The sequence below is a fragment of the Oryx dammah genome, unplaced genomic scaffold (genome assembly GCF_014754425.2).
Source record: "Oryx dammah isolate SB20612 unplaced genomic scaffold, SCBI_Odam_1.1 HiC_scaffold_11, whole genome shotgun sequence".
In the NCBI taxonomy this organism is placed as follows: Eukaryota; Metazoa; Chordata; class Mammalia; order Artiodactyla; family Bovidae; genus Oryx; species Oryx dammah.
In genome coordinates, this window is record NW_024070195.1 from 14,571,908 (window position 1) to 14,598,085 (window position 26,178).

Sequence of the window (26,178 nt, forward strand, 5' to 3'; positions counted from 1 at the left end):
GTCCAGTGTGGAAACCTAGAGAGTCTATGTGTTATGATAGTGAAATCATGCCCCACCAGCTCAGAAACCACTATGGCAGCAAAGGAGGGATGTGTCAGTCAGTCCAGGAAGTCATGGTCACTGACAAGCTATTTGAACAGACCCGAGTTCAGTCCTGGTTTCTGTGATTTATTAACTGAGATTTTAGGTAAATCCTTAACTTCTCTGCCTCAGTGCAAGATGGGTTTAGGAATGCCTAGCCTACAATGCTGTCATGAATATTTATTGGGGAAGTGGTTATAGCAGAGGAGTGTTGAATGCCCATTAGCAGGTGTCTGTCTAGGTAAACAAACCATGATATATTAATGGATACACTATTGTGCAGCTCTAAAGTATAAAGTCATTCTGTGTATACTGATAGGGACCAAACTCTAAGACATATTATTAACAGTGTGTGGTTTGCTACCATTTGTGTTAAAAAAAAATTTTTTTTTAATAAGGTGTGATGGTTTAAAACTATATGTACTGGTATTTACACAGCCTGTCTAAAAGGATATCTAAGTAACTTGGTAGTGCTTGCTTTGAGGAAGGGAATTGGGGATCGAGAGTGGGAGAAAGACACAACATTGAAAATCAACTATCCTAAATAAAAATTTTAAAAGGAACTGAAAAGAATGGGAGACAGATTAGCTGTGCAGGTATATCCATTTGTGCTGCTTAAATTATCTTCTGCGTTTATTATGTAAAGGAAAGTTTTTTTAAAATTATGAATAAAATAAAACAAGTTTATCATAAAGTAAGATGGTATCAGTTTAATATAACTTCAAATATTTTATATGCCAATCTTTCACTATCATTTTATGGAATGGTTATTGACACAGACTTTAGAGTACATATTTACTGGCTTGTGGGGATATCGGAAAAGTTATTTAAGAAATCTAAATCTCCACTTTCTCCTGTAAAGTAGGAAATTATATTAACCACTTTATGGGGTTGTTGTAAAAATGAGATACATAGTCAAGTGGAAAGTGATTAACCTGTTATATGATATATTGTAAGCACTCAAATGTTAAGTGTGCTATCACTTCAGTTCAGTCGCTCAGTCATGTCTGACTCTTTGCAACCCCATGAATCGCAGCACACCAGGCCTCCCTGTCCATCACCAACTCCTGGAGTTCACTCAGACTCACGTCCATCGAGTCAGTGATGCCATCCAGCCATCTCATCCTCTGTCGTCCCCTTCTCCTGCTGCCCCCAATCCCTCCCAGCATCAGAGTCTTTTCCAATGAGTCAACTCTTCGCATGAGGTGGCCAAAGTATTGGAGTTTCAGCATTAGCATCATTCCTTCCACAGAAATCCCAGGGCTGATCTCCTTCAGAATGGACTGGTTGGATCTCCCTGCAGTCCAAGGGACTATAGTTAATACTAAAAGGCTGTATCTAGGACTCTTTGTTGCAAGTGATAGTAATCTAACTGTTGTCATTTACCAAAAAGGGACATTTGTCAGCTCACACAAATGAAAGTCCATAGTAGCTCTGTTTTGGGGACTGGTGACATCTAGCAACCCCTTTGAAGGGACTCAGTCTTCCTTCAGCTCTTAACTCTGCTTTCTTCTCTGTTGGCTCATCTGCTAGAGAGCTCCAGGCTCATGTCCTACTAGCCTAATAACTCACAGTGAAAAGAACCCAGTACTATCCAACAGAAATCCCATTATTGACTGATTGATCCTGCTTTGGTCATGGGCCCATCCGTCAACCAGTCAGGTTAGCCAGCCGACTGGACCATGCTGATGGGTGGGCCCAGATTGAGGCATCCACCTCTGCAGTTTTAATGGGAAGGGCCTGCCTAAGATGCTGAACAGTGTCAGACATTTTGTTCTCAAGCTTGGAGACAAATCACCTAAACTAAGAACTGTGAAGAAGTTCCCGGATGAAAAAAATAGGAGCAAGAAATAGCAAGGTAGACAGAAACCATGTATGTTCCCCTCAGCCAACTGCTTGGCTGGCAGACAGTTATTCCTGCTATTTTCATGTGTATATTTTCTGAACCGCTTAATGGTGCAACTCTTCCATAGAGAGTCATGTCACCATAGTTGGGGCTGAGGTCCTAAAGTTAGCACATACTTCCTTTCCAGTAAAAGCCACCCTTGATAATGGCAGCTCAGGAAGATGCTGCACGGCTCATGGTCAGCATTTACTCCTCCTCAGGACCAAATGGCTGGGCCTTCTGTTAAGTACCAGATGTATTAGTTGCTTTACTGGTAGGGGGCGTGTAGTATGAAGATCCCTTTATAAACAGGGTAGCTCTCCCTTCAGCAAGACGTTCACACTAAGAGCAAACAAACATTGAGATAACCAGGAGATTTTCCTCTGTGCTGCTGCTCTGCCCCGGGCAAGGGGGTGTGTAGGTGGAGACTACCTGCTCTGTTTAAATCCTCCCATCTGGCTTCTTGTTTGTTTCAGCAAGCATGTGTGCTCGAACTTGCTAAGGTAAGCATTAAAGTAACGCTGTTGGATCATATATCAGAATGTGTGGAGCCCTTCTCCTGGAGTCCCGTTACTGTGCCTGTCTTCAGATCTAGGATCTGCACAATTTCTGTGTGGTTCAGTTGAGTCCCCATTCACTACCCAGTGGGAGAAAGGTACCAGGATAACTCGAAACTTCCATTTGAAAAAGGGAAGATCACACCCGGAGCTCACCTCCCAAAGCGCATCGTGTCCTCCCCACAGCAGAAGGCTTCCTGGAGATGTGACCTGCTTGTAGGGCCAAGATGGCCACTCTGATTTCTATCCTTTGGGAGGATTTTTCTGAGGGTGCCCTTCTTTCATTTCCTTTGGGTATAAATTCACAGGCTTAGTGACTGATTCCCTTAGAGACGGAGGTCTCATAGGCCGTCGCTTTCTCGGGTGCCTTCCTAATTGAGTCAGTTTTCTATCTAATATTGAGATTTGGTCCACTCTGGTTTGGTGCTTGGTTGCCAAAGTCACACAGCCTGACTAGTTCCGGTCCTTGAAGTTGAATCTGAATTTCTTAGCAACAGATCTCAGAATTTCCCCCAGCCCTCAGCCTACTGCTTCCATAGACCTTAGCCTCAGAGCAGTTGGAAACAACAGCCTAGGGTGGGGAAGCAAAAACGAGTTTGTCCCCAGGCTGCTGGCCAGCAGATGGTTCTTTATTGAGGGGTCAAGGAGGATGCAGCCTGTAGGGTGCAGGAGTTTAGGATCCCAAGCTCTTTTCCCATTTTACTTTCCTTCTGTGGGTGCTAGCCGGGGCAGAGAATACAGCTCTCTTAAGTTCTTGGGTTCCTTTTTACAGAGATAAAGCATCTCTAGAGCAGAGCTGTAGAGCTTTTCTCCTTCTCTACTTTTAGGTAAGCCTCAAATGAAGGTTGCTTCTCCCAGTAATAATTTCCCGAAGACCACAAGAAGTGGCCACCACACCCTGCCCCTCTCTAGCGACGCACGCCAGCTCCGCATTGCACTGGAGCCCGTCGTGACTCAGCCATTTCCACAGGGTCTTACTCTGCCCACCTCACCTTCCTTCAGGAGGTCCTTCCTTCAGAAGGTCATCACTACACCTTCAGGAGCCCCGCTCAAAGTGCTCTGAGGCAAAAAAGAGGCTTTATGGGCTAGTGTAACTGAAAAGTCTGGGGAAGACCAACGTCATGACCTGACCCAGAGTTCTGAAGGATGGCCTCAGGCTCCCGTCTCTCCTTTTCCTCACTCTGCTTTCCCCTGGGGAGGCCTCATTTTCAGGCCACTTCTGGCTAACAACTTAAGCTTACTAAGCCACACCCCTTCCTAGCAGTAGTTCCAGAAACTTCCTTGGGTTGCCTTGTTCACCCAGCTTCGGTCCTAGGTCATCTGATTCGATCACTGTCGGGGAGGGTGAGGACGGAAAGAAAGACAAGCCCAGTCAGGGTCCCCTGTGTGCATGGATACACCTGTCTGTGGGAAGAGATGCTCCCCAAAGAACAGTCAGGGAACTTGCCTGATGAAGAAGGAATGTTCGCTGGGCCAGCCAAAGCAACAGGCCCATACAAGGATTTGACGGACTATTTGGGAGCAGATGATGACATGCTTCCCAGGTGGGGCAAGTGGTAGTAAAGAACCCGCCTGCCAATGCAGGAGGCATGAGACGGGGGAGGGTCAGTCCCTGAGTCGGGAAGATCCCCTGGAGGAGGTCATGGCAATCCACTCCGGTATTCTTGCCTGGAGAATCCCATGGACAGAGGAGCCTGGCAGGCTTTGCTAGTCCATAGGGTCATACAGAGTCGGATACGACTGAAGCTGCTTAGTACACACACAAAGTTAATTTGCTAATTGTCATTTCTGAGCCTTTGGAGTGGACGATGTTTAGCTCAGCACTGCTCAGTGGAAAGATAATGTGTGCCACAAACGCAGGCCACACAATAAAAAGATATGTATGTGTGCATGTGTATAGATATAGAAACAGATAAAATGATCACTTTAATAGTATCTTATTTAATAAAGCCAAAATGGCACCATTTTAACATGTAATATTAAAAAAATGATTCATGAGCTCTTTCACCCTTAGTTTTTGAAATCCAGCGTGTGTCTTACATGGACAGCACGTGTCCGTTCACATGAGCCTCCTGTGGCTCGTGGCCACTGTAGTGAACAGAATGAATTTAGCTGATAACTTTTCCGTAGAGAAGCTGGATATGTGTCATCAGCTGATAAGTTGTTACTTCAGTGTCTACATCATGGGGGGTTATTTTGAAATTGTGAATCTCCTCATTAGAAGAATCCGCCCTGAAATGAGCCTAAATGCACATTGCCGTGTGGGTGTCTAGCTGGTACCACCCCTGTCTGAACGCCCTTCACACCCATGCAGTCAGCAGTTACTTACTTAATTACCTGGCTTCTCTCCTGGTCTCTACACAGTAGGAACCAAGGGACTCTTTATCTGTCTTGCTTAGCTCTGTTCCCTAAGCTCAGAGCCCAGTACACAGAAGACAGAAAGTGGATATTTTAAAAGTGAAAATCAGATGAAAAAGTTGGGTGAGAACTTCTCATTTGCCCAGGTTGATAAGAAAATGCAGAAAGTAATCCTAGTGGAAGCCCAAGATTGAGTGTTCGTGGTATTTTTTATTCTGATGAATGACCATTTGTAGTCTGTGACTAGTTATATTCCTGTTCAATCACTCTTTGTTTCATTGAATATATCAATATATGTATATATATAGAGAGAGGCTGTATGTGTGATTGAATACCTACAGAAACTCAGGCTCTGTGCCAATCCCTAGGTATGCAAAGATAAATGGGAAACAGTCCCTGCCTTAAAGGAAATGAGAAACAGATAAGTAAAATAACTTATATCCAGCACGTGTTATGATACCAACAAACATAGAGTGTTTGGGGGAACACATGGAAGGGGGTTCAGTCCAGGTCAGAGATGCAGGCAGCAGCCAAGGTTTGCTGGGGGAAAGTGAATTAAAGTCCCGCGGTGCCTGTGGTATTCTTAGTCTCCAGCCCCATGCCTGGCACGTGTGTGGAATCCATGAGTAAATGAACAAAGTGGCTGCAGAGCCTAAGCCTGAAGGATCACTGGATTTGTCCATCTGTGCACAGGAGGTGAGAGCCCCACCTTGGAGGGTTCCAGGCAGCCCAGGCTGGAGGGACCTGAGACCCAGAGGAGGCCGAGGGGGCCAGGGTAGGGCTGATGCAAGCCTGCTGGGTTTGGCAGGAGCCAGGCCGCAGCCTCACTTGTGATCGTCCACATGACCCGTGACCAACAACTGTACTCTCTTATTCTAGGCAAAGCGCAGGCTGGAGCTAGGAGAAAGTGGCCAGCAGTACCTCTCAGATGGTTTAAAAACCCCCAAGGGCAAAGGAAGAGCTGCACTCCGGAGTCCAGACAGCCCAAAAAGTAAGGATTCTGTCGTCTCTCCCTCCCCCAGGTGTGAGCTTCCCAACTTTCAGAGCTCGTGGCTGAAGGGACGCCGAGGTGTGGACAATTTTGGCATGTTTGGTTCTTTTTCATTTCTGTCTTTGCCTGTCCAAAAAAATAAATATGTCTGCAGACACCCAGTGAAAGGTTTACCGAGTGAGTCCTGTTACCTGTATGCTGACTTCAGGGGAGGCCTCCGTTGATGTGCGCAGTTTGATTTTTCAACTCAGAATGTAAACTGTTTGGTACCATTCCGTAGTCAAATCTAACTTTAACTTGCCTTCATGGACCTTACTTGAGGGACCAAGGCTAGCTGGGCATTAGGTGTTACCTCCGTTGGCCTAAATCTCTAGCTCAGCATATGGCAGCATAAGAATTGATGGAGACCAATGAATTGCAGCTAGTTTGCATTTCCATCAACACGATCGTTGTTTCTTTGAGAGAAAAGGAGGTTGTAAATAGCTAAATTGTCCTTTATGTCTCTGGCATTTAATGTGGAGGCTAAATTAATTTAGACTTCATCCTCTCCTAACCTGTAGTTTATGAATTAGGGAGTCCACAAATTGTGTGTCATATTCAGTTAAACCCTTGACCTGTATACCTATAAGAGAATAAATACAATATTAAATGGGGATATTTCATACCAGAGGGATGGGGAGATGGGATTGAAAGACTTTCCTAGGCGTTCTTCATCTACATTATTTGAAAAGTTGGTGAACAAGTTATATGCAAACAGATAAAGGAGTCTGAAAAGCCAGGTAGGATGGGTCTGTCATCAGAAGCTGAGAGGTTCACAGTCTGAACCCATTGAGTTAGTCTACATGTGTGCTGATTCCATGAGGCTACAGCACTTTTCATTCATTCAACAGATAGTTTTGAACACCTACCATCTGTGAGATACTTCACTAGTCCCAGAGAGTAAGATAAGTCAAAATAAAAACTACTGAGAAATTCACAGTGAAACACTTTCATCAAACAGGAATTTTTATTCCATCCCTTCCTTTTCTAATAAAGCAGTTCATAGCTTTCTATGACTCACCAAAAACATCAGCAACAACAGCTTTGCTTCAGACGCTAATACCTGGGCTGCTGGGGGAGAGGAGGCTTGCTTGACTGCAAAGAAACCCTTCATTTCTTTACCTTTCCCCCTACCCCCCCTACCCGCTTGGTTTTTGTTTTTCTTTAAGCTCCAAAATCTCCCTCAGAAAAAACACGGTATGATACATCCCTTGGTCTGCTCACCAAGAAGTTCATTCAGCTACTGAGCCAATCACCTGATGGGGTCTTGGATTTGAACAAGGCAGCAGAGGTGCTGAAGGTGCAAAAGAGAAGGATTTATGACATCACCAATGTCCTGGAAGGCATCCACCTCATTAAGAAGAAGTCTAAAAATAACGTGCAGTGGATGTGAGTATGGGTCACCCCCGCCACCCCCAGTTTGCTGGCTCTGGGCTGGGTTGGGGGTGGGGTTCCTTGCAAACTGCAACGGGGTTTCTCCCAGCCCCAGCTTTCACACTCATGCCCACACTTCATTCCTTTTTTTCTCCTACTCTCTTCTCTCTCCTCAGTTCCTTAGCCAGAAGTTCAAAGTCTCTTTACAAAGAGACCTTCTGTTTAGATGGTATCGTAGATAAAAGGATTTATATTCAATCAGCCTCAAGCAAGGGGATCCTGGGATTAAATAGGGCCCTGCAGATGGACAGTAACTTGCTGTCCGACTGTCACCCTCATATCAGCACGTGTGCCCCCATGTAATCTAATAGATGCTTACACAGGCCTCTGGCTTGTCTCTAATAGGAATTTAGAAACTGTCTATGGCTGTGTATGAACACATACGTGTATATACACAGTATCTTTATCCATGGTTCTCACTGCAGATTAACTCACTTTCTGTGTAAATTAAGTCAAGACAAATGCCTTGGTTCCTTTTGGAAAGCCGAGATGATAATACTTGTCACTTACACACCCACATGCATGATTAAATGTGTGATCACATCATTTGTGAATTATGGACAGAGAATCTGAACACCCAGTATTTGAGAAGCAACTTCCAAAGCCTTATTAGAGGGAATAAGTCTGTTATGGGTTGACTTTGAAAAAATACTGCTTCAAACATAATGAAACAAATAGGTAGTTTTTTTTGAACTTTTTGGAATTTTGTGACAGTTCAGTAACCCATTTTAGCTAGTGGTTGAGACAGACCTGTTGAGGATTGGTCTTTGTTCTTGCATCCAGCACATCTGTGTTTCCTTAACCTCCTTTTCCTTTTTAGTTGTTGATATAAGACCCTCAGAAATTACCTAGGTTTTTCATGCTTTTGGGGGATGATGTTTGGTTGAATTTTTGAACGATTCCATCTTTTCCTTCCAGTCTCTCTACCTTACTGTTTCTTTCCTCCCCTCCCCCCCCCCCCCATTTCTTTTTCCCCGCTGGGAGGCACGTGGCAGGGAGAAGAGCTGCCTCCTTCTGCCCTTTGAATTTGAGTCTTCTAAAGAAACAGGCCTCCTATGGAGGAAAGAAACCTGAAATAGCAGTCTTTCTTCACTTAATTTCTATGGTGTGAAAAGTGAAGGACTGTATGTATAAAAAAAATATGTATAAATGTTCTAATTTTAACACTTGGCTAACAAGCAGTGTGACCTCCTGCATCAAGAGGGGACATTTACCCAAAGGACCATTTCTCCCAGCCCTCCCTTTCACTGCCCCACCCCTACCCACCCCCACCACCACCCTTTTGGCCCGTTGAACAGCCAGGCAGAGTCTGTGTTTGGATTTCCAGGGGCTGCAGTCTATCTGAGGACGGGGGCATGCTGGCCCAGTGTCAAGGCCTGTCAAAAGAAGTGACCGAGCTCAGTCAGGAAGAGAAGAAATTAGATGAACTGATCCAAAGCTGCACCCTGGACCTCAAACTGTTAACCGAGGATTCAGAGAATCAAAGATATCCTTTGTGCCACCTGTTCAGTGGGGGTCAGTGCTTTCTAGACTATTTCCAGAGTTGACCATCTGACTTTTTATGTGCAAGGTAGAATTTTACCCTAGTTTCATCCAAGTAAGTGGGCGGGAGGGGGCATGTATGTGTATTCAGTATGTATAGAATGATAGTTATTAGACTGTATCCTATCATCTCTCTTCTGATAACCAGATGGGAACTATTTTTTAAAGCGTTTTATTCACGTGTGGTTGGGACATACGAGTACATTCATAGCATAGGGCAACACTATTAATGAGATCCATAAGGTGTCAGTATTCATATTAATGATAACATTCAGCAGATTCATCTTAGGCTTCCCGGATTCTGGATGGGTATTAGCTGTCATTGTTGGGGTTCTTATATTCTATTTTCATTTTATCAGATACTGGAAGCAGTTGGAATTTATTGACTCTGTGTGACTGAGCTATAGTTGAAGGACTTGAATGAGTGTAAGAAGAATTGTTCTATAATTTTTAAAGCACATTATGGTGGCTCAGTGGTAAAGAATCTGCCTGCCAATGCAGGAGAGGCGGGTTGGATTCCTGGGTGGGGAAGGTCCCCTGGAGAAAGAAAGGGCAACCCACTCTAGTCTTCTTGCCTGGAGAATGCCATGGACAGATGAGCCTTGTGGGCTACAGTCCATGGGGTCACAGAGTCAGACATGACTGATGGACTAAACAGCAACAGCAGTGCTGAATCACAGCACTGAAAACTGATTTCAGAAGCACCCTCAGGCTTAAGAAATCTGTTTATCCATTCTTCTAGTCCTTGAAAGTAAAAGTACTAAAAGGCCAACTCTTGTTCTTAACTGGCTGGCAGTCTGTTGACTACCTGAAGGGAACTTACTGGTCATCACTTCACATCAGACCACAGAGGAGGGCGATTACTTCATTGTGTTGACAAGAAGATTTTGCAATCTTCTCAGTTATTAGTAGAAAACAAAACCAGTATTTTAAATAATCCTGTCTCTAATTTTAGCTCCACATTTATCTTTGTTAGACAAAAAATAAAATGTGACCTGCCCAGTTTCTTGTAGTATCTCATCTAAAGTAACCTTTCGCTTAAAGTTATGGAGACATTTGTTTTCCAATTCAAGCAGTTTTTTAAAAAACTCAATTGTTCATTTCCTGTTGGCCAGAGGATTAACCTTGTCAGCTGATGGTTAGTGAGCTGGAGAAGAGGTGTGATGATTTATTTGACTCTCCCCCCCCACCCAGGGTGGTTTTACAGGGGAAGAAATAAGAATAGCTGTAGCTGGGCTGTTTCCTACATTGTGTAGTCAGGAACCCCTTAGAGGAGGAGATGTGGTTTTTACACATGATTGGCAACTTGTAGCCTTATCACCTACATTAGCTTTCTCTGGGGCCTTTGTGGCAGAAGGTGAAAGCTACCTTATAGGGGGCTGCTATCCCAAGAAACAAATTCAGGAGGGAGCCACAGTGGAAGCACTTTCAAGTTTGTAAGATTAGGGAATATGTTTGCACAATTTATTTCAATTTGCCATCCAGTTCCGACTGTGGTACAGCTTGTTCACATATGTGTTGAAATTTTCCTTCCTGTAGCATGTTGGGTAATTGTAGATGAGCTTTTATTTTAATAAGTTGTCAGATAGCTTTCTGACAGTGGGCTGTGGGGCAAGTACCTAGTTATCAGTTTCCCCACTGTTCTCAGTAAAAATTCACGACTGTCAAGTTTTCCATAAAGATAGCAATTGGCTTCCTTGATGAGACAGATGACCTAAAACCTAGAATCCTGCAGGAGCTGTTCTGTCAAGCTCAGCAGAATTAGCTGTTGTCTGAACTACTGAGACTTAACATGCTAGGCTGTGAGATGCTGGACGCACAGTCGCTTCAGTCGTGTCCCAACTCTTTGTGACCCCATGGACTATAGCCCACCAGGCTCCTCTGTTTAAGTGATTCTCCAGGCAAGAAGCCTGGAGTGGGTTGCCATTTCCTACTCCAATAGTCTGTGAGAGATGCCCCTAAATGTGCATGCAGGGACTTCCCCGGGGATCCAGTGGTTAAGACTCTATACTTCCACTGCAGGGGGCAGGTTTGATTGCTGGTCAGGGAACTAAGATCCCACATTCCACTCAGTGCAGCCAAAAAAAAATGTTTTAAATATGCGTGTAGATTATGGGTGAAGGTGTTTTTTTCTGGACAGTAGGTTCATAGCTTCCTTTAATTTCTAATAAAAAGCTACTAATCTAAGGGACATCATTTCCTCTAGGCTAAGTCCTATGACTGTATCGAACATACTAGATCACAGACTCCTTTCACTATGTTATCTTTGGAAATGCCTTCATTGGCTTGTGATTTGCTGTTTCATCCTAGGCATTTTTTGGTAAGTTAATATAAAAAAGCATCTAGCTAAAGCCATTGTAGATTAATTATGTTATTCCGTATCCTTTATAAAAGAAAGCTATGTGACCTCTTCTCTAGTAGCACCAAGTCAAAGCCTGTCTCTCTAAGCAAGCTTGCACAGATACTTTTATCATATAATAAATACCATATTCTTTCGTAATATCCTCGTAGGTTTGACTGTCAGTCAGGGCACTTTAAAGAATTGTTCAGTGCCCAGAAGTAGCTACTGAGAGTACCGAATATGATTTTACTCTCTTTTCCTTAATCATTTAGTTTGCAGAGCATCTGGAAGCTGCTTTCCTCCTTGTGAGCACCGAAATATTGTAGTTAATAATATTATAGAAAGGACAGTTTTCCTAACAGAGAAATAATGACACTCTTATCAGCAAGCAGTCTATAACACAACCAGCCCAGGTGCACTTAAGAAAACAAGCTGTCTGCCTGAGTGGGACTTGGAGTTCTTCCATGGATAAATGTAGTTGCTACTCATTCATTCATTTTGGGTGGCTGCTGACACTTTCAAATAGTAGAGTAGCAAATAGAAGTTACTGCAGTTTCAACAAAATTATGGCTAATAGAGCTCAAATTTTTTCTGTAAATTGGGATTCTGCCGTCATTCAACTTGAGTGACAGAACACTCAGAATCTGGTTTGAAAAGCCCTGACCAAACTGAGTTTTAGTTTTCTTTTGAGAGTTTAACTATTCTGTTTCTGTTTTTATGTTAATATCTTAAGTAGCCATGGACTTTTTAGAAATGGGCAGGAAAAAAGCTATATATTTTATTTGTTGTTCGGAAGATCTACAAGGAGATAATAAGACATAAAATACTTAAATTTTTTTCCATGCATCTATTTGGTTCTGTTCATAGTGGTTACATCTGAGACAATTAGTTGGAAGAGTTCCTTAACGCTCATTACGTTAGCTTATGTTACATATCAAGATATTCGAAAAATTAGTGGCCTTAAAGACCAAACTGTTATAGTTGTGAAAGCCCCTCCAGAAACAAGACTTGAAGTGCCTGACCCAGTAGAGGTAAGGAGATAACATCTCTGTTCATCTGCGGAGATCTTTTTGGAATGCCCGGTGTTTTTTTGGTTTTCTCCTTATAAACTTTATTATGTATTGGAGTATAGCTGATTATGTCGTGATAGTTTCAGGTGAACAGTGAAGGGACTCAGCCATACATAGAACATGTATCCGTCATCCCCCAAACTCCCCTCCCATCCAGGCTGCCACGTAACACTGAGCAGAGTTCCATGTGCTGTATGGTAGGTCCTTGTTGGTCATCCATTTTAAATGTAGCAGTGTGTACCTGACCATTCCAGACTCCCAGCTGTCCCCCTACCCCCACAACCATAAGCTCATTTTCTAAGTCTGTGAGTCTATGTTTTGTAAGTTGTACCCTTTCCTTTTAGATTCCCCATATAAAGGATGTCATACGATATTTTTCCTTCTCTATCTGACTGACTTCACTCCGTATGACACTCTCGGGGTCCATCCATGTTGCTGCAAATTGGAATGCCTAGTGTTTAAAGAACCATTGACGTCAGTTAAAATCCATATATTCCTGAAAGCTTGAGAGTTCTTCCCCATCTGTTTTACTTAATCCTAACCTTAAAAACATATGAACAGTTTGCTATGTATTGAATGTCCATAAAGTCTAATTTTAACATAGCAGAGCATTCAACTCAAAGTGGTTGATAGTTTACAAAGTGGTATATGGGGCCCTGTCCCTCTTATGGTTTACTCTTTTTCATAATTTGTTATCTGGTGGTTCTGATTGATTTGAACCAGTGGGGACTTTTATGTTGATTACCCTGGATATGGTCCCCACCGTGAATAGAGATATAGATGTTTTAAAGTAGCTCCCTACCTTATCTTAGCACATTTAAAGAATTTATTTATTTATAGCACATTAACATTTACACAATCAAATGAGACTTTGGGATTGTTGATAGATGAGAATTGGAGCATATTTTTGTGATTGTTTTCAGATATACTTTGATAATATAAGCTTAGACTATAAGATAAAGAAATGTAGTAAAAGAATGCACACAAAAAGAATGAAATTTACAAACTCCCATCTAGTGTAGAGTTCTCATCTTAAATGATCATAATAGGTTTATGACATAGATGAAGAATTTTAAATATAAGTGTGCTGTATTCTTTTATTAAACTCAGTTCCTAGCACTTAAGACTACTTACTATTCATGCAGTGGCGATTAAAGTTCAATATAAAAAAACAATCTACTCTTCAGGAATGAGTAACATGGAAATATGGTATTTGGAACATTTAAAAGACTTTTTAATAGTTTGCATAAAAGAAATTTTCTTTAAAAAAAGATTCACCTCCTCTTGGCAGGGATCAGCAAAGTTTTTCTTTATAAAGAGCCAGAAAGTAAATATTGTTGGCTGTGTGAGCCCTATAGTCTGTTGGGACTACTCAACTGCACAGCCCTACTGTTACAGCTTAAAAAAAAAAAAAAGAAGAAGAAGCAGCCAGAGGCAACAGATAAACAATGAGAATAGGTGTAACTTTTCCCAATAAAACTTTATTTACATAGCCAGTTGGTGGACAGGGTTTACCTTCGGGCTGTAGTTTGCTGACCCCTGCTCTAGAGGTTGACAGTCATTGACTGAGATAGCCTACCAGTGGAGAAGCAAACACAACAATGAAAATTACCCTTACTTTCCATTTTTCCATGAACATTACAAAACAGCTTCCAGTTTGAACTTTTCTCACTTCTATTCATAGAGCCTACAGATACATTTGGCAAGTACCCAAGGACCCATTGAGGTTTATTTGTGTCCAGAAGAGACTGAAACACACAGTCCAATGAAAACAAACAACCAAGACCACAATGGGAATATCCCTAAACCCACTTCCAAAGGTAAAAATTCCACTTTTGTCATTTGGAAACTATGTTAAAAATGAAGGTAACTAGAAGGATCCAGTATCAGAAACAAAAGTCTTGGCAAGAAACAAAAATTTCTATCATTAATATTACATTAAAAAAAAATTCCAAATAGTTTGCAGAAGAAAATAATGATCTTGGGCAAATGGCTCCTCCACCCACTTAATGGAGTCCCCTCAGGCTTTTGCTGTCAGCAGAAACGGTTTCTTTGCAATGTTTCGGAAAATCAGCGAAAGTGAAGAGTGGAGGTGTGAGCTGTCCAGCTGAACCACCAGGTATACTTGGCCACATACCTCTGAGTGATATCACAGATCATTGGAGAGGGAACTGAAAAAGAGTTGGGAGAAGGAAGCCTTTTGCCTAAGAAGTTTTATCTTAATTTTTCCCCCCAGGGTGATGGGGAGAGAATAAGGGAAGAGAAGAAAAAATAAATCCAATTCCTCCCTTCATTGTCTCCACGGCAAAGGAAGCTCTTTGTAGTCTTTTTGTTGTCTCAGATTGGAGATATGTACTTAATTTTTTCTCCCTCCCAAGATAGCTGCAAGAAGTGATTTAAGTAATCAGATCAGACTTAATATTGAGGAAAAAAAAAAAAAAAAGGCACCTCAAATGGTAAAACCAAAGACCACTTTTTTCCCCCCACCCTAGAACTTCAAAGTGGATGTGTCCTTTTATTTGTATTTTCAGAATTATCTTTAATAAGCTAGTTGCTTAAAAAAAAGACTAAGTTAAAATCAGTGATCTCTACGGGGAAGCCAGCTTTTCCGTCTGCATGTTTTGTTCTGTTTTTCCTAAAGGATGACTAACTGGTATCAGAAACTTTTTTTGAACTTGTTAGTCTCTAATCTCTGAAGCTACCTGTATTCTTGTTTGCTAACAGTTGATATTTTAAAAGATGAGTGAGTAGACAAGAACAAAAAAAAGCTGACCAGAGTCCCTACTTAACGATGCACATTAGTATAAGAGGTGATCTATACCATAATGTCAGGTTTCCCTAGTGGCTCAGTGGTAAAGAATCTGCCTGCCGATACAGGAGACGTGGGTTCCATCCCTGGGTTGTGAAGTTCCCCTGGAGAAGGAAGTGGCAACCCATTCCAGTATTCTTGTCTGAGAAATCCCATGGACAGAGGAGCCTGGCAGGCTACAGTCCACGGAGACACAAGAGTTGGACATGACTTACAGACTAAACAACAACAATGTTGTAATGTCATCTAATTGTCCTTAGCAAAAGAGTGCATGCTTCTATAACAGCAACATGTATATGCTTCCTCCAGATTAGATTTTTGCCTGACTTATTTTCTTGTTTCCACCACCTTTTCTTTCTTCTCAGACTTGGCTTCAACCAACTCAGGACATAGTGATTGCTCGATTTCTATGGCAAACCTTTCTCCTCTGGCCTCCCCAGCCAACCTTTTACAGCAGACTGAGGACCAAATTCCTTCCAACCTAGAAGGACCATTTGTGAACTTACTGCCTCCCCTGCTCCAAGAAGACTATCTCCTAAGCCTCGGGGAGGAAGAAGGCATCAGCGATCTCTTTGATGCTTACGATTTGGAAAAGCTCCCGCTGGTGGAAGACTTTATGTGTAGTTGATTATGCTTTGTGTGAACTCCCCTTATAAACCAATATTTTTTTATTATGGAACCAGAACATGTGTCATGCAGTGTTGTCCCTTCCTCCCTTCTTCCTCCAAGATAGTATCATGAAGTAAACTACAGACTTCAGAACAAAGCTGACATTTTAATGAATTAAAAAAAAACAAAACTGTCTATCAACGCACAGTTGCAGGCTCCCTTGGGAAAGCCCTGCCTTGCCCCAGGCTCCAAAATCTCCTGGATGAGTCAGCAAGTGAGAAAATGTGCAATCAGGTGTCTCTCACCCATCCTCTTCCTCCCTCCCTCCCTCCCGGATTGGCTTGCTGTGCCTGACGGATGGGCTGTAGAATGGGGTCTGGCCACCTGGCCCACTCGAAAACAGCAATCTTCCTTAATAGCATTTCAAGCCGTGCCTTCTCTGCAGAATGCATGTCTTTGGGGTCTGCTAATTTGGGATGGAAACTGCAGGAACTGTAAACTTGAAGTCATGCAAAAGTATGAAATGGATTTTTTCAGCTCTTAGGAATATTTAAATTACTGTCATAATTCAGTTTAAGCTATGGACCGCGTGTCCCACTTGGAGGCCAAGAGATCTTCCACAGCATTTCGGATGAAGAAACTGTTCTCCAATATTTGTTGCAGATACAGAAGAACAGTCAAGTTCTGCCCCTCTAAGCTGTTGTGGATTTTCCTGTCTCCATAAACCACTCCCACTCTCTTGCCCCCAACGTATTTGTAAGTTTGAAGTTTATAGCAAATGCCTACTTAGGAGTTCTTTGTGGATTGTTTTTTTTTTTTTCTTTCTTTCTTTCTTTTAGCTGCCATTTAAGCATTCCTGTGGCACCCATCAACCATTTCAATTTAATTGTTTACTTTGAAGCGGTTTTTGCTAATTCAAATTATTTTAAGCAGAGGTAGAGAACCTCTACTGATCAGAGCATGTGTGATCTAAGGCTTAATAGCCTCAGCGAGAAGCTTTGCCCCATCTCGCATCCTTCCCCAGGAGTGGGTGCTCGGAGCGAGTGGAGCTCACTGACAGGGGGGTGGCCCATTGGAGAGAACCAGGTCAGACCCCAAGGAGCAGCAGGTATGGATGGATCCCTCCGTCCCTTGGGCTTCCCAGGTCCGCTGTGACCGGGGAAAGGGCTCTTACACTGCACTCAGGGAGACCACTTCTCAGGATGGGGTCGGATGGAGAGGCCTCTGGGGAGAAGGACATCCCCTGTCGTGAGTAGCATGCTCTCAGTAGCACTTCACTTCAGCCGTTGAGAGCAGGGAGCTCCCACTGTGTCGGGGGTTACAGGAGTCCTGGCCAGAACCCCCGTTCCCCCTTCCACTGTGAAGGAGCAGGTTGGACCAAGGAAAGCTGGGGCTGTAGAAAAAAGGCAGGGCAGGATGCCAGGGCATCTTCCGCTTAACTCTTTAGGAATGGCGTCCCAAGTCGGAAGCTTCCTGACAGCGGCAAAATCCTACCAGTTGAGTCCAAGAATGGCTTTCCCATTGGCCACAGGGTAGATGGCCATCTCCCACTGGGAATGTGGCAGAGTACCTCACATCCATTCCTTGGATGCTAATGACTGTGGGAATGAGGGAGTCATCTAATAAATAAATTAAACCTCAACACCAAGAATGGTTGAGTTGAATTGCTGTTCTGCCCGACACAGTGGGAGGCACATGGTAGGCACTCGATTCAACAGGATGGGGAAAAAGAAATACTGGGTTGGCCAAAAAGTTCATTTGGGCTTTTCCATACCATCTTAATGGAATATTCCTTGCTTACATCCCTTAGGAAAAGTACAAAACAAAACCCACGAAAGCCCCAGCCGATTTACTCTAGGTAGATTTCCACAATATGCAAAGTGGTGGTGGGGTCAACACTAATGACACCAGCACTTTAAACTATTTGTGTAGGTATGCATGGGTGTATGTTTGAGAAGAAAAACAAAGGTGCGGTTTATCCTCCTTTTTCTTCGGCCTCCATCCCCACCCTCCTCCCCTGGACACACACTGGACCTGGTCCGAGATGAAGCATTGGGTGGGGGAGGGAGGGGAGCTTTGTGTCAAGTGCCTACTGGAAATGCACTGTGGGGTTTTTTTCCTGTATGGGAAACCATTTATGCCAAGCTTTTCCCTATTTCCCATATTTATCTCATCTGGTTAGCTGCCTCTGCTTCCAGCTTTGTGTAATTCTCTTTGCCAGCTGCACAAAGCTGATTTTTTCCCAAAGTCTAAAGACTGAGCTCACCTGGCTAGGTGGTTGTGTGTTTGGTTGAATTTCTCGTTAAACCTTTTTGTAACGTGATGCCGTATTTATTGTTTTAAAAAACGAAAGGAATCCTAATAAGTCTTAAAAGTTCCTTCATGCATAAGGCTTTCCCAGTTAATGGGCTTAACTGGTGTATAGTAAGTAGACGTCCATACTGTATTCTGTTTGCATTAGTCATTTTCTTTTTGACATAAGTTTCTGGCACACGAAGTGGGTTAGTACTACAGTATTTGTGTTACTTTAAGTACTGAGTATGCAGGTTTCCTGGTACCATTGAGTTGCTGCTATTAAAGCTCACACATGAAATGGCTAAAAGTTACAAGTATGCGAATTATGACTGCGTGAGCCTTAGAGAGTAAATTGTATAAAGAGCAACACATGAGCTGTCAAACAGTGTTAGGTGTGTGTTTATATGTACAGATTTGTGCGTAGTAATCATTTTATTTAAGTTGATACTCAGTCTCCTCATATTTTCATTATCTAGCAATTTTGTACAAAAATAGCAATTAATTTGTAAACACTGCCAGAATATTTTCTAGCTGGTTTGTAATTTTTAAAGAGTGTTTTTTTTTTTTTCTTGTTGTTCTTGTTGTTGTGGTGGTTCTTGTGTTCATTTTTGTTGTAAGTGTAGATCTGTAAATACAATTGCAGTATTTAAAGCTTTAGCTTTCAGGAAAAAGAAAGTAAGAACTCAGTGTGTGCATGACAACTCGTGTGTACGAAATGAGGGATTTGAAGGAAGATGCCTTGCAGAGTGAGTCGGGTGGCAACTGTCCGATTGTGGGAATTTCTTTTCCTGTGGGGTACGAGATTTTGTCAAAAGGAAGTATTTCTCCCAGAATTGGGAGTATGCAAACTACTAATCAGTTTAGCTTTGTGTTGTATGCTAGTTTAAAAAAGAAAATATGTAATATAATGTAAAAAAAAAAAAAGCTTTTATGATGGATTTTGTAAATAGATTTGTTACAGGGTAACCTGTTCTCTAGCTGTGATCTTACCACTTCAAATGGGTGTAATTTGAATAAATTTTGTATGGTAAAGGATCAATAAAATGATTTTTTTTTAAGAGTTCAGCCTTGTAGATGGTTTCTTACTATTGTCTTATGCTCCATTATATTTCTAAAGACATGCTTAAGTTAAGGGGAAAGTTTGAACAAAAATTCAAAATATCATATGCCTTTCTGTTTATTTGGGATCTAGGGAACATTAAGCAAAAGATTTTTTGACCACTTGTGAGTGTTTGCCACTTGAGGAAGTAAAAGAACTTGCCATATCTCTGATCACCTGCAGAAGCCACCCCAGGTATGGAAGAAGGATTTGTACACCGAGAAAACACCAAGTCAAGTTTTCTTCCTCATAAGGAGCTGGAAGGCAGTAGATTATTTCTCAATACAGGTAATTGCCTCTCTTGTTCTAGATTCACTCCATGTTCATTAAGTGAGGTAGTTGTTCATTTATTCATTCAGTCACTCTTTGAATGAGCATGAAGTGATTACTATATGCCGGATATGGTTGCAAGTGCTGGAGTCCAAATAGAAAAAGACATAGATCCTTATCAGCATGAAGAAGCTTACAGTCTAGTAGGGAGAGAAATAAGTTGTAATTGGGAGAATTAAATTCTGAGGACAGGCTCTTAAGTGATTTTTTCTTCTGAAGCCATATTTGGAAGACTTAAGGATAGATGCTTTGAGGCAAAAATGGAAATGAAGGGAAGATAAAGCCTTGCTATTGGAGAGCTGTACAAGGAAGAGAGATTCTGATCCAGAGAGCTTTAGGGGCCTATGCATCTAGATGCAGGCAGATTTGCAGAAGACTGCCTGGGTAGGCATAACTCAAACTTGAATAGCCAATGGATTCATCTAGGATCTAGGAAGCTGGGGAGCACCTGAATCCAATCTAGACTACAATCCAGATATCATGAAAGAAAATGGAAAGATTAAATGATAGGTCATGCCTTGGGATATGAATGAGAATCCCTGCCCTGCCTACTTAGAATTAATCACCCAGGAGTCAGTCAGAAGTTAACAGAAATACCATCAACAGCAGGAAGTTGCAGTGATCCACAGAATGCAAAGAGCAAGCTTTCTGTTGTGCCCTTAAATCTGGGACTTAAAGACTGAAAGACAAATAGAACAATTTCTCTGGAATGTTTATAACACCAGGAATTACTATTATACTTTGTTGTGCAAAGAGTACTATCAAAAAGTTCTGGAATTCCTTATGCTGGGATGTCTAAAAAGTGTTGTGGGAAACAGAAGGAACAAAGTCCCATGTTATCACGTGCCTTAGTAACAAAACTGGAAATTCTGGCATGTTGGGCTTCTGTTGGGCTGTTTTAGGACTTGAGTATATACAACAGAAAAGACAGAGTTAGTTCCTAGGGAAAAGGGAGAATGTGTGTTTTCTCTTTCCTGCATCAATTTCAGTAGCTGCCTGCACACATCAGGAATACAGAAACAAGGGAATCAGAACCATGTTTTAATTTAAGCAGGGAATTCAGATAAACCAAAAACATTAATTAAGGCCTACTTTTTCAACTTGAGCAAAACCATGTCAACTAATAATGACCAGAGAGTCACAAGATTTGAATTGGAAAGCAACCTGATCCTGAACAAGGAGCTGGTTTCCTCATGTGACAATTTAGCTTTTTTTTCCACCAAGAAAACCATCTCCAGAATCCTAATCCAGTGCTTTTTCTGCGATATTTTAAGGTCTCCTAGTTCCTCCTCCTCAGACATATATCAAAACCTGCCTCTTCCCAGTTTTACTCTTGGAACCACAGCCTGGCTGACGTGGTTAATTCATCCTTCTGAGTTAACATCACCTGGAAGGTCTGTGGCACTAATTTCTTGTACTCTTCCCCATCATGTTTGATGGATGCCATCACTATCTTCTGTGCCTTTGCACAGTTACAAACTGAGAGAGATGGAAACCATTGGAAGTCTAAGTTGAAGGACTCCTCAGTGGTTCTTTTGTCCTCAGTCTTTGATAAAAATGAATTTGCTGTATTTAAACAGAGGAAGAATTGAATCCACAACAGCTTCTAAATAGGATATTCCATTTCCCCCTTGAAAGACTCAAACTTCTCTTCCTGTATAGACTACTTTTCAGCTCCAGAAGCCTTTAAGACTTTTTTTTCTGCATAATCAAATTCAGGAACAGTTGCCTCAGCTGAAACCTAAATTATGCTGTGTTTCTCAGCCTTGAACACCCCTTAGCATTGTACAGGGCTTTACAGTTTACAATGCATTTTCATCTGCCTTATCTCTGCATATAAAGCCATTTGTAACTGATGGCATTAGCTGCAGAAGTAACCAATCAGTCTAAAAATGACAGAACAGTATGTGGGCAGTGATATGAAGAAAGGACGAAAAGCACTTAGCTTAAAGCCATACTCTGGAGACCCAAGGAACAAGAAAGAACACTGTGATTGCACAGGAGATATCTGAAATAAAGACATCAGTAAGTAAAAATTAAACCATGTCAACAAAGAGAGCATGTTTCAATAGGTGAGGGATGGGAAGAGAGGTTGTATGTGCTTAGAAATGGGAGGAAGCAGAATGAGACCCAAGATGCTTGAAAAGAGCCACAGTCAAATCCTACCCTTGGCAAGAAACCAAAGTACAGCTGTTCTTTAGTCAAAGAGAAGGTACCATCACCATTGACTCAAAAGTTTGGTTATCTATCAAAGGAATAAAGTGAGTACTAAAGACGGACAGGCATAGGGGTGCAGCAAAGAAAAGGAGACAATAGAAAGTGTAGAAATGATTCCCTTACCTGGTACTGAGAAGGAGCTAAACCAGCAACAGGGAGGCAAAGTTATTTCTAAGTGAAGAAGAAAGAATTGGATAGGACTCCTGCTCTGGCAGTATGGCAGATTAAATGGCCAGGAAACCTCCTGTTACAAAACATCTAGCCTGGAGAATCCCAGGGATGGGGGAGCCTGGTGGGCTGCCGTCTATGGGGTTGCACAGAGTCGGACACGACTGAAGTGACTTAGGAGCAGCAGCAGACTGCACAGAAAAAAATTTTTTATTATACTGCTGAGATTACAAGGAATTCCCATGGGCCAGAAGAAGAAAAAAGAACTGAGCTAAAAAGAAAGGTTGAAGAGCATGTAAACAGTAAAGACAGATAAGCCTAAGGTTGGCTACCAGTTGCATTTCTAATACTGTTGCTGGAATTGAGAAAAAATGTCTCAGGTCAAGAAAGAAAGCCTGAAGAACTAAACCTAAGATTCAGATTAAACCAGATAAACTGGAAGAAGGCTCTAGTGCTCCAGCTCAGAGTCATCTCTCTGGCTTTCAGCAGAGCAAACTCATCCATATTCCGGACAAGACCACATAGGACCACAGACTGTATCTATTAGTCACTCAGTCATGTCTGATTCTTTGTGACCCCATTGACTGTAGCGCCCCTAGGCTCCTCTTTCCATGGAATTCTCTAGGCAAGAATACTGGAGTGGGATGCCATTCCCTTCTCCAGGAGATCTTCCCAACCCAGAAATAGAACCTGAGTCTCTTGCATTGCAGGCAGAGTCTTTACCATCTGACCCACCAGGGAGGCCCCTAATATAAGATCACAGTGAAAGGTCAACAAATACAAAAGGAAACAGACCAGCATTGATAACAGAAGCAGAAAACATCAGATTTAGAGCTCAAAGAATTCAAATAATGGAATTACCAGGTATAGTATATAAGATAAATAGGTATGAAGTGTTTAAGAAACAGTACTACAAAAATGAGTGACCGAGAAAAAATGATCAAAACCTGCCCCAGAGACTTGGAAAAGAATAAAATGTTAGGAATTAAAAATATAAGTGTTGAAGAAAAGAAATGATGGCTAAACCAGCTGTTTAGATACAGCTAAAGAGATCGAAATGAATTGGTATGACAAAATTACCCAGAGTGTAGCACAGAGAGAAAAGGAGATGGAAAATATAAATACATTTTGGGAGATCCATATAATAAATATTTTAGGCATTGTGGGCCATAAGGTCTCTGTCAAAACTACTTAACTCTGTAGCGTGAAAGCAGCCATAAACAGTCAGTAAATAAATGAGCATGGCTGTGCTCCAATAAAAATTAGGGATGCTAAAATTTGATTTTCATGTATTTCTCACTTGTCATGAAATAATATTCTTCTTTTGACTTCTCTCAACCATTTTAAGAATGTAAACACTGTTTTTAGCTCACAGGTTGTACAAAAAGAGGTGGTGGGTGGTTTCTGGTCCAACATGTAGAGTGTGGAAGCTGTCACGCCTGTCCTCAAAACAAGAAAAGGACTGAACAATGTGAAAATCAACAACCGTCAGAGTGAATTACAAACTCGAGGAGGGCTCAGACCAAGGGGCACCTCCCAGGACTGCTGCTGCCAGCGCCCCCGCCCCCATGGTGAGCCACTGCGACCCACGTCTTCACAAGAAACCCTCCAACACTAGCAGATCTCCACTGTTTCCCAATGGACTACAGAACGTGTCACATAGGAGCACCTCCATAAATGTTGACTGCTTTACCTAGTTTCTCTCTGCCCCCCATTTAACAATAAAGAAATTGGACTCCAAGAGCTTAGGTGATTTGCTCAAATTCACAGGGTTAATAAGTGGCAAACTGGGGATTTCAACGCCAATGTTTTTTCACTCTGCCACACCACCTCCAGAAGCAATTAGAACAGGTGGGCAAAATACATCATTCTAGCCTTATCTGGAGATGCTGACGCTACACAGGAGAGGTGCAGAGTTCTGTAACACTTTTTCTTTTTTAACAAAAAGATGACTTCAGTATAAAGACCAAGCCCTTGCTGACCTCACTTACTTCAAGAATATTCTCACACATGTGTGCAGCCCTTTGTGACACAGACACACATCGCAAGCTGTACCTCCCTGCTCCCTGGCCACACAGCTGGACTGCACTTCCCTGCTGCCCCTGCAGTAAGGCACGGCACATGGCTGCCTTCTATGCAATGGAATGAATGAAAGCACTGGCCATCACCTCCAAATGTGGCCTTTAAAACACCAAAAAAAAAAAAAGACAGCCAACTATATGTTATTTATAAGATATCTACTTTAAATACAAAGACAGCTAAATTAAATATAAAAGAATGGGAAAAGATATGCCATGAAAATACTAACCAAAGCCAAGTGGATTCGCTATATTAATTTCAGATAGAGCAACACCATTTGAATTAGTGCCCCCCAGAAGCAGACACTTAGGCATAAACCTAATAAAATATGTATGACATCTACATGAGGAGAACTGTGAGGCTCTGATGAAAGAAGTCAAAGATCTATACAGATAGAAAGCTATTCCGTGTCCATGGATAAGAAGACAAAAAATTGTTAAGGGATCAGTTGTCTCCAATTTGACCTATAGATTCAATCCCAAATTAAAACTTCAGCAAGTTACTTTGTGGATATCAACAAAGAGATTATAAATTTTATATGGAAAGAGAAAATCCCCAGCATAGCCAACCCAAAACTGGAGAACACAGTTGGAAGACTGATACTACCCAACTTGAAGAATTACTATAAAGCCATAGTGATTAAGTCAGTATGACACTAGGAAAAGAATAGACAAACTCATCTGTGAAACAGAAAAGAGAGTCCAGAAGTAGAACCACAAAAATGTAGTCAAGTTATCACTGAGAAAGTAACAAAGGCAATTCAATGGATAAAGAACAGTCTTTTCAACAAATGGTGCTACAATTGGTCATCAACATGCAAAAAAAAAAAAAAAATCTAGACACAGTTTTTACCCTTTTCACAAAGATTAACTCCAAATTAATCATAGGCCTAATGTATTGGAGAAGGCAATGGCACCCCACTCCAGTACTCTTGCCTGGAAAATCCCATGGATGGAGGAGCCTAGGGGGCTGCAGTCCATGGGGTCGCTAAGAGTCGGACACAACTGAGCGATTTCACTTTCACTTTTCACTTTCATGCATTGGAGAAGGAAATGGCAACCCACTCCCGTGTTCTTGCCTGGAGAATCCCAGGGACGGAGGAGCCTGGTGGGCTGCCATCTATGGGGTCGCAGAGTCAGACACGAATGAAGCAACTTAGCAGCAGCAACAGCAATGTAAAACACAAATCCATAAAACTTCTAGAAGATAGAATAGAAGAAAATCTAGGTCCCCTTTGGCTTGGTTATGGCTTTGAGACACAACACCAAAAGCATGATTTGTGAAAACCGCTTTGATAAGTTGGTCAGTTTGTCCATGGGATTTTCCAGGCAAGAGTACTGGAGTGGGGTGCCATCGCCTTCTCCTGATATGATAGTAATGGTCCTTTATTCTTAAAAGTAGGTAGTGAGTTCATAGGTACTCATTTTATTATTAAGTATCAACCTTACATTCAGCCTGCACATAATACTTTGTAAAATAATTACACATTTTTTTCTTGAATTTTGAGGTTGGGCCTCAAAATGTCAGAAGGATAAAGGCAACGGATTGGTATGTTCTGCGACAACCAACTGATCTTTATGGTGGTTTCTTTGCTAAGTCATGTGTGACTCTTTTGCGACCCCATGGGCTGTAGCCCGCCAGGCTTCTCTGTCCATGGGATTTTCCCGGCAAGAATCCTGGAGTGGGTTGCCATTTCCTTCTCCAGGGGATCTTCCCCACCCAGCGATCAAACCCGGGTCTCCTGCAATGCCGGCAGATTCTTTACCAGCTGAGCCACCTGGGAAGGGGGACAACTGCTCTTTAGAGTACCAAATATGATAGATTAATACCTCATATATTGCTGCTGCTGCTGCTGCTGCTGCTGCTGCTAAGTCGCTTCAGTCGTGTCCGACTCTGTGCGACCCCATAGATGGCAGCCCATCAGGCTCCCCCGCCCCTGGGCTTCTCCAGGCAAGAACACGGGAGTGGGTTGCCATTTCCTTCTCCAATGCATGAAAGTGAAAAGTGAAAGTGAAGTCGCTCAGTCATGTCCGACTCTTAGCGACCCCATGGACTGCAGCCCACCAGGCTCCTCCATCCATGGGATTTTCCCGGCAAGAGTACCGGAGTGGGGTGCCATCGGGGTGCCATCGCCTTCTCCGCTAACCCACCATAGATTGAATTATCTTTTTTTTTTCTGTGCTGCACACTACAATAAACCTTCTGATAGATAAAAATAGGGAATTGGGTAGAATTAAGAGAAGGGCAAAGCTTTACAATTCATTTTTTTTTAAA

The 26,178-nt window shown here is 42.2% G+C and overlaps 1 protein-coding gene across 1 annotated transcript in view; it reads left to right on the forward strand.

The window, feature by feature from the left end:
• E2F3 (E2F transcription factor 3) overlaps nucleotides 1-19,074 on the forward strand; it is an 81,753-nt gene extending 62,679 nt beyond the window's left edge. Inside the window, exons 2-7 of the mRNA XM_040249900.1 lie at nucleotides 5,761-5,872; nucleotides 7,099-7,300; nucleotides 8,673-8,831; nucleotides 12,145-12,259; nucleotides 13,983-14,118; nucleotides 15,473-19,074. Of these exons, the coding sequence (XP_040105834.1) occupies nucleotides 5,761-5,872; nucleotides 7,099-7,300; nucleotides 8,673-8,831; nucleotides 12,145-12,259; nucleotides 13,983-14,118; nucleotides 15,473-15,735 (987 nt within the window). The 3' untranslated portion in view covers nucleotides 15,736-19,074. The remainder of the gene's footprint in view (nucleotides 1-5,760; nucleotides 5,873-7,098; nucleotides 7,301-8,672; nucleotides 8,832-12,144; nucleotides 12,260-13,982; nucleotides 14,119-15,472) is intronic.
• Nucleotides 19,075-26,178: the final 7,104 nt, after the last annotated feature.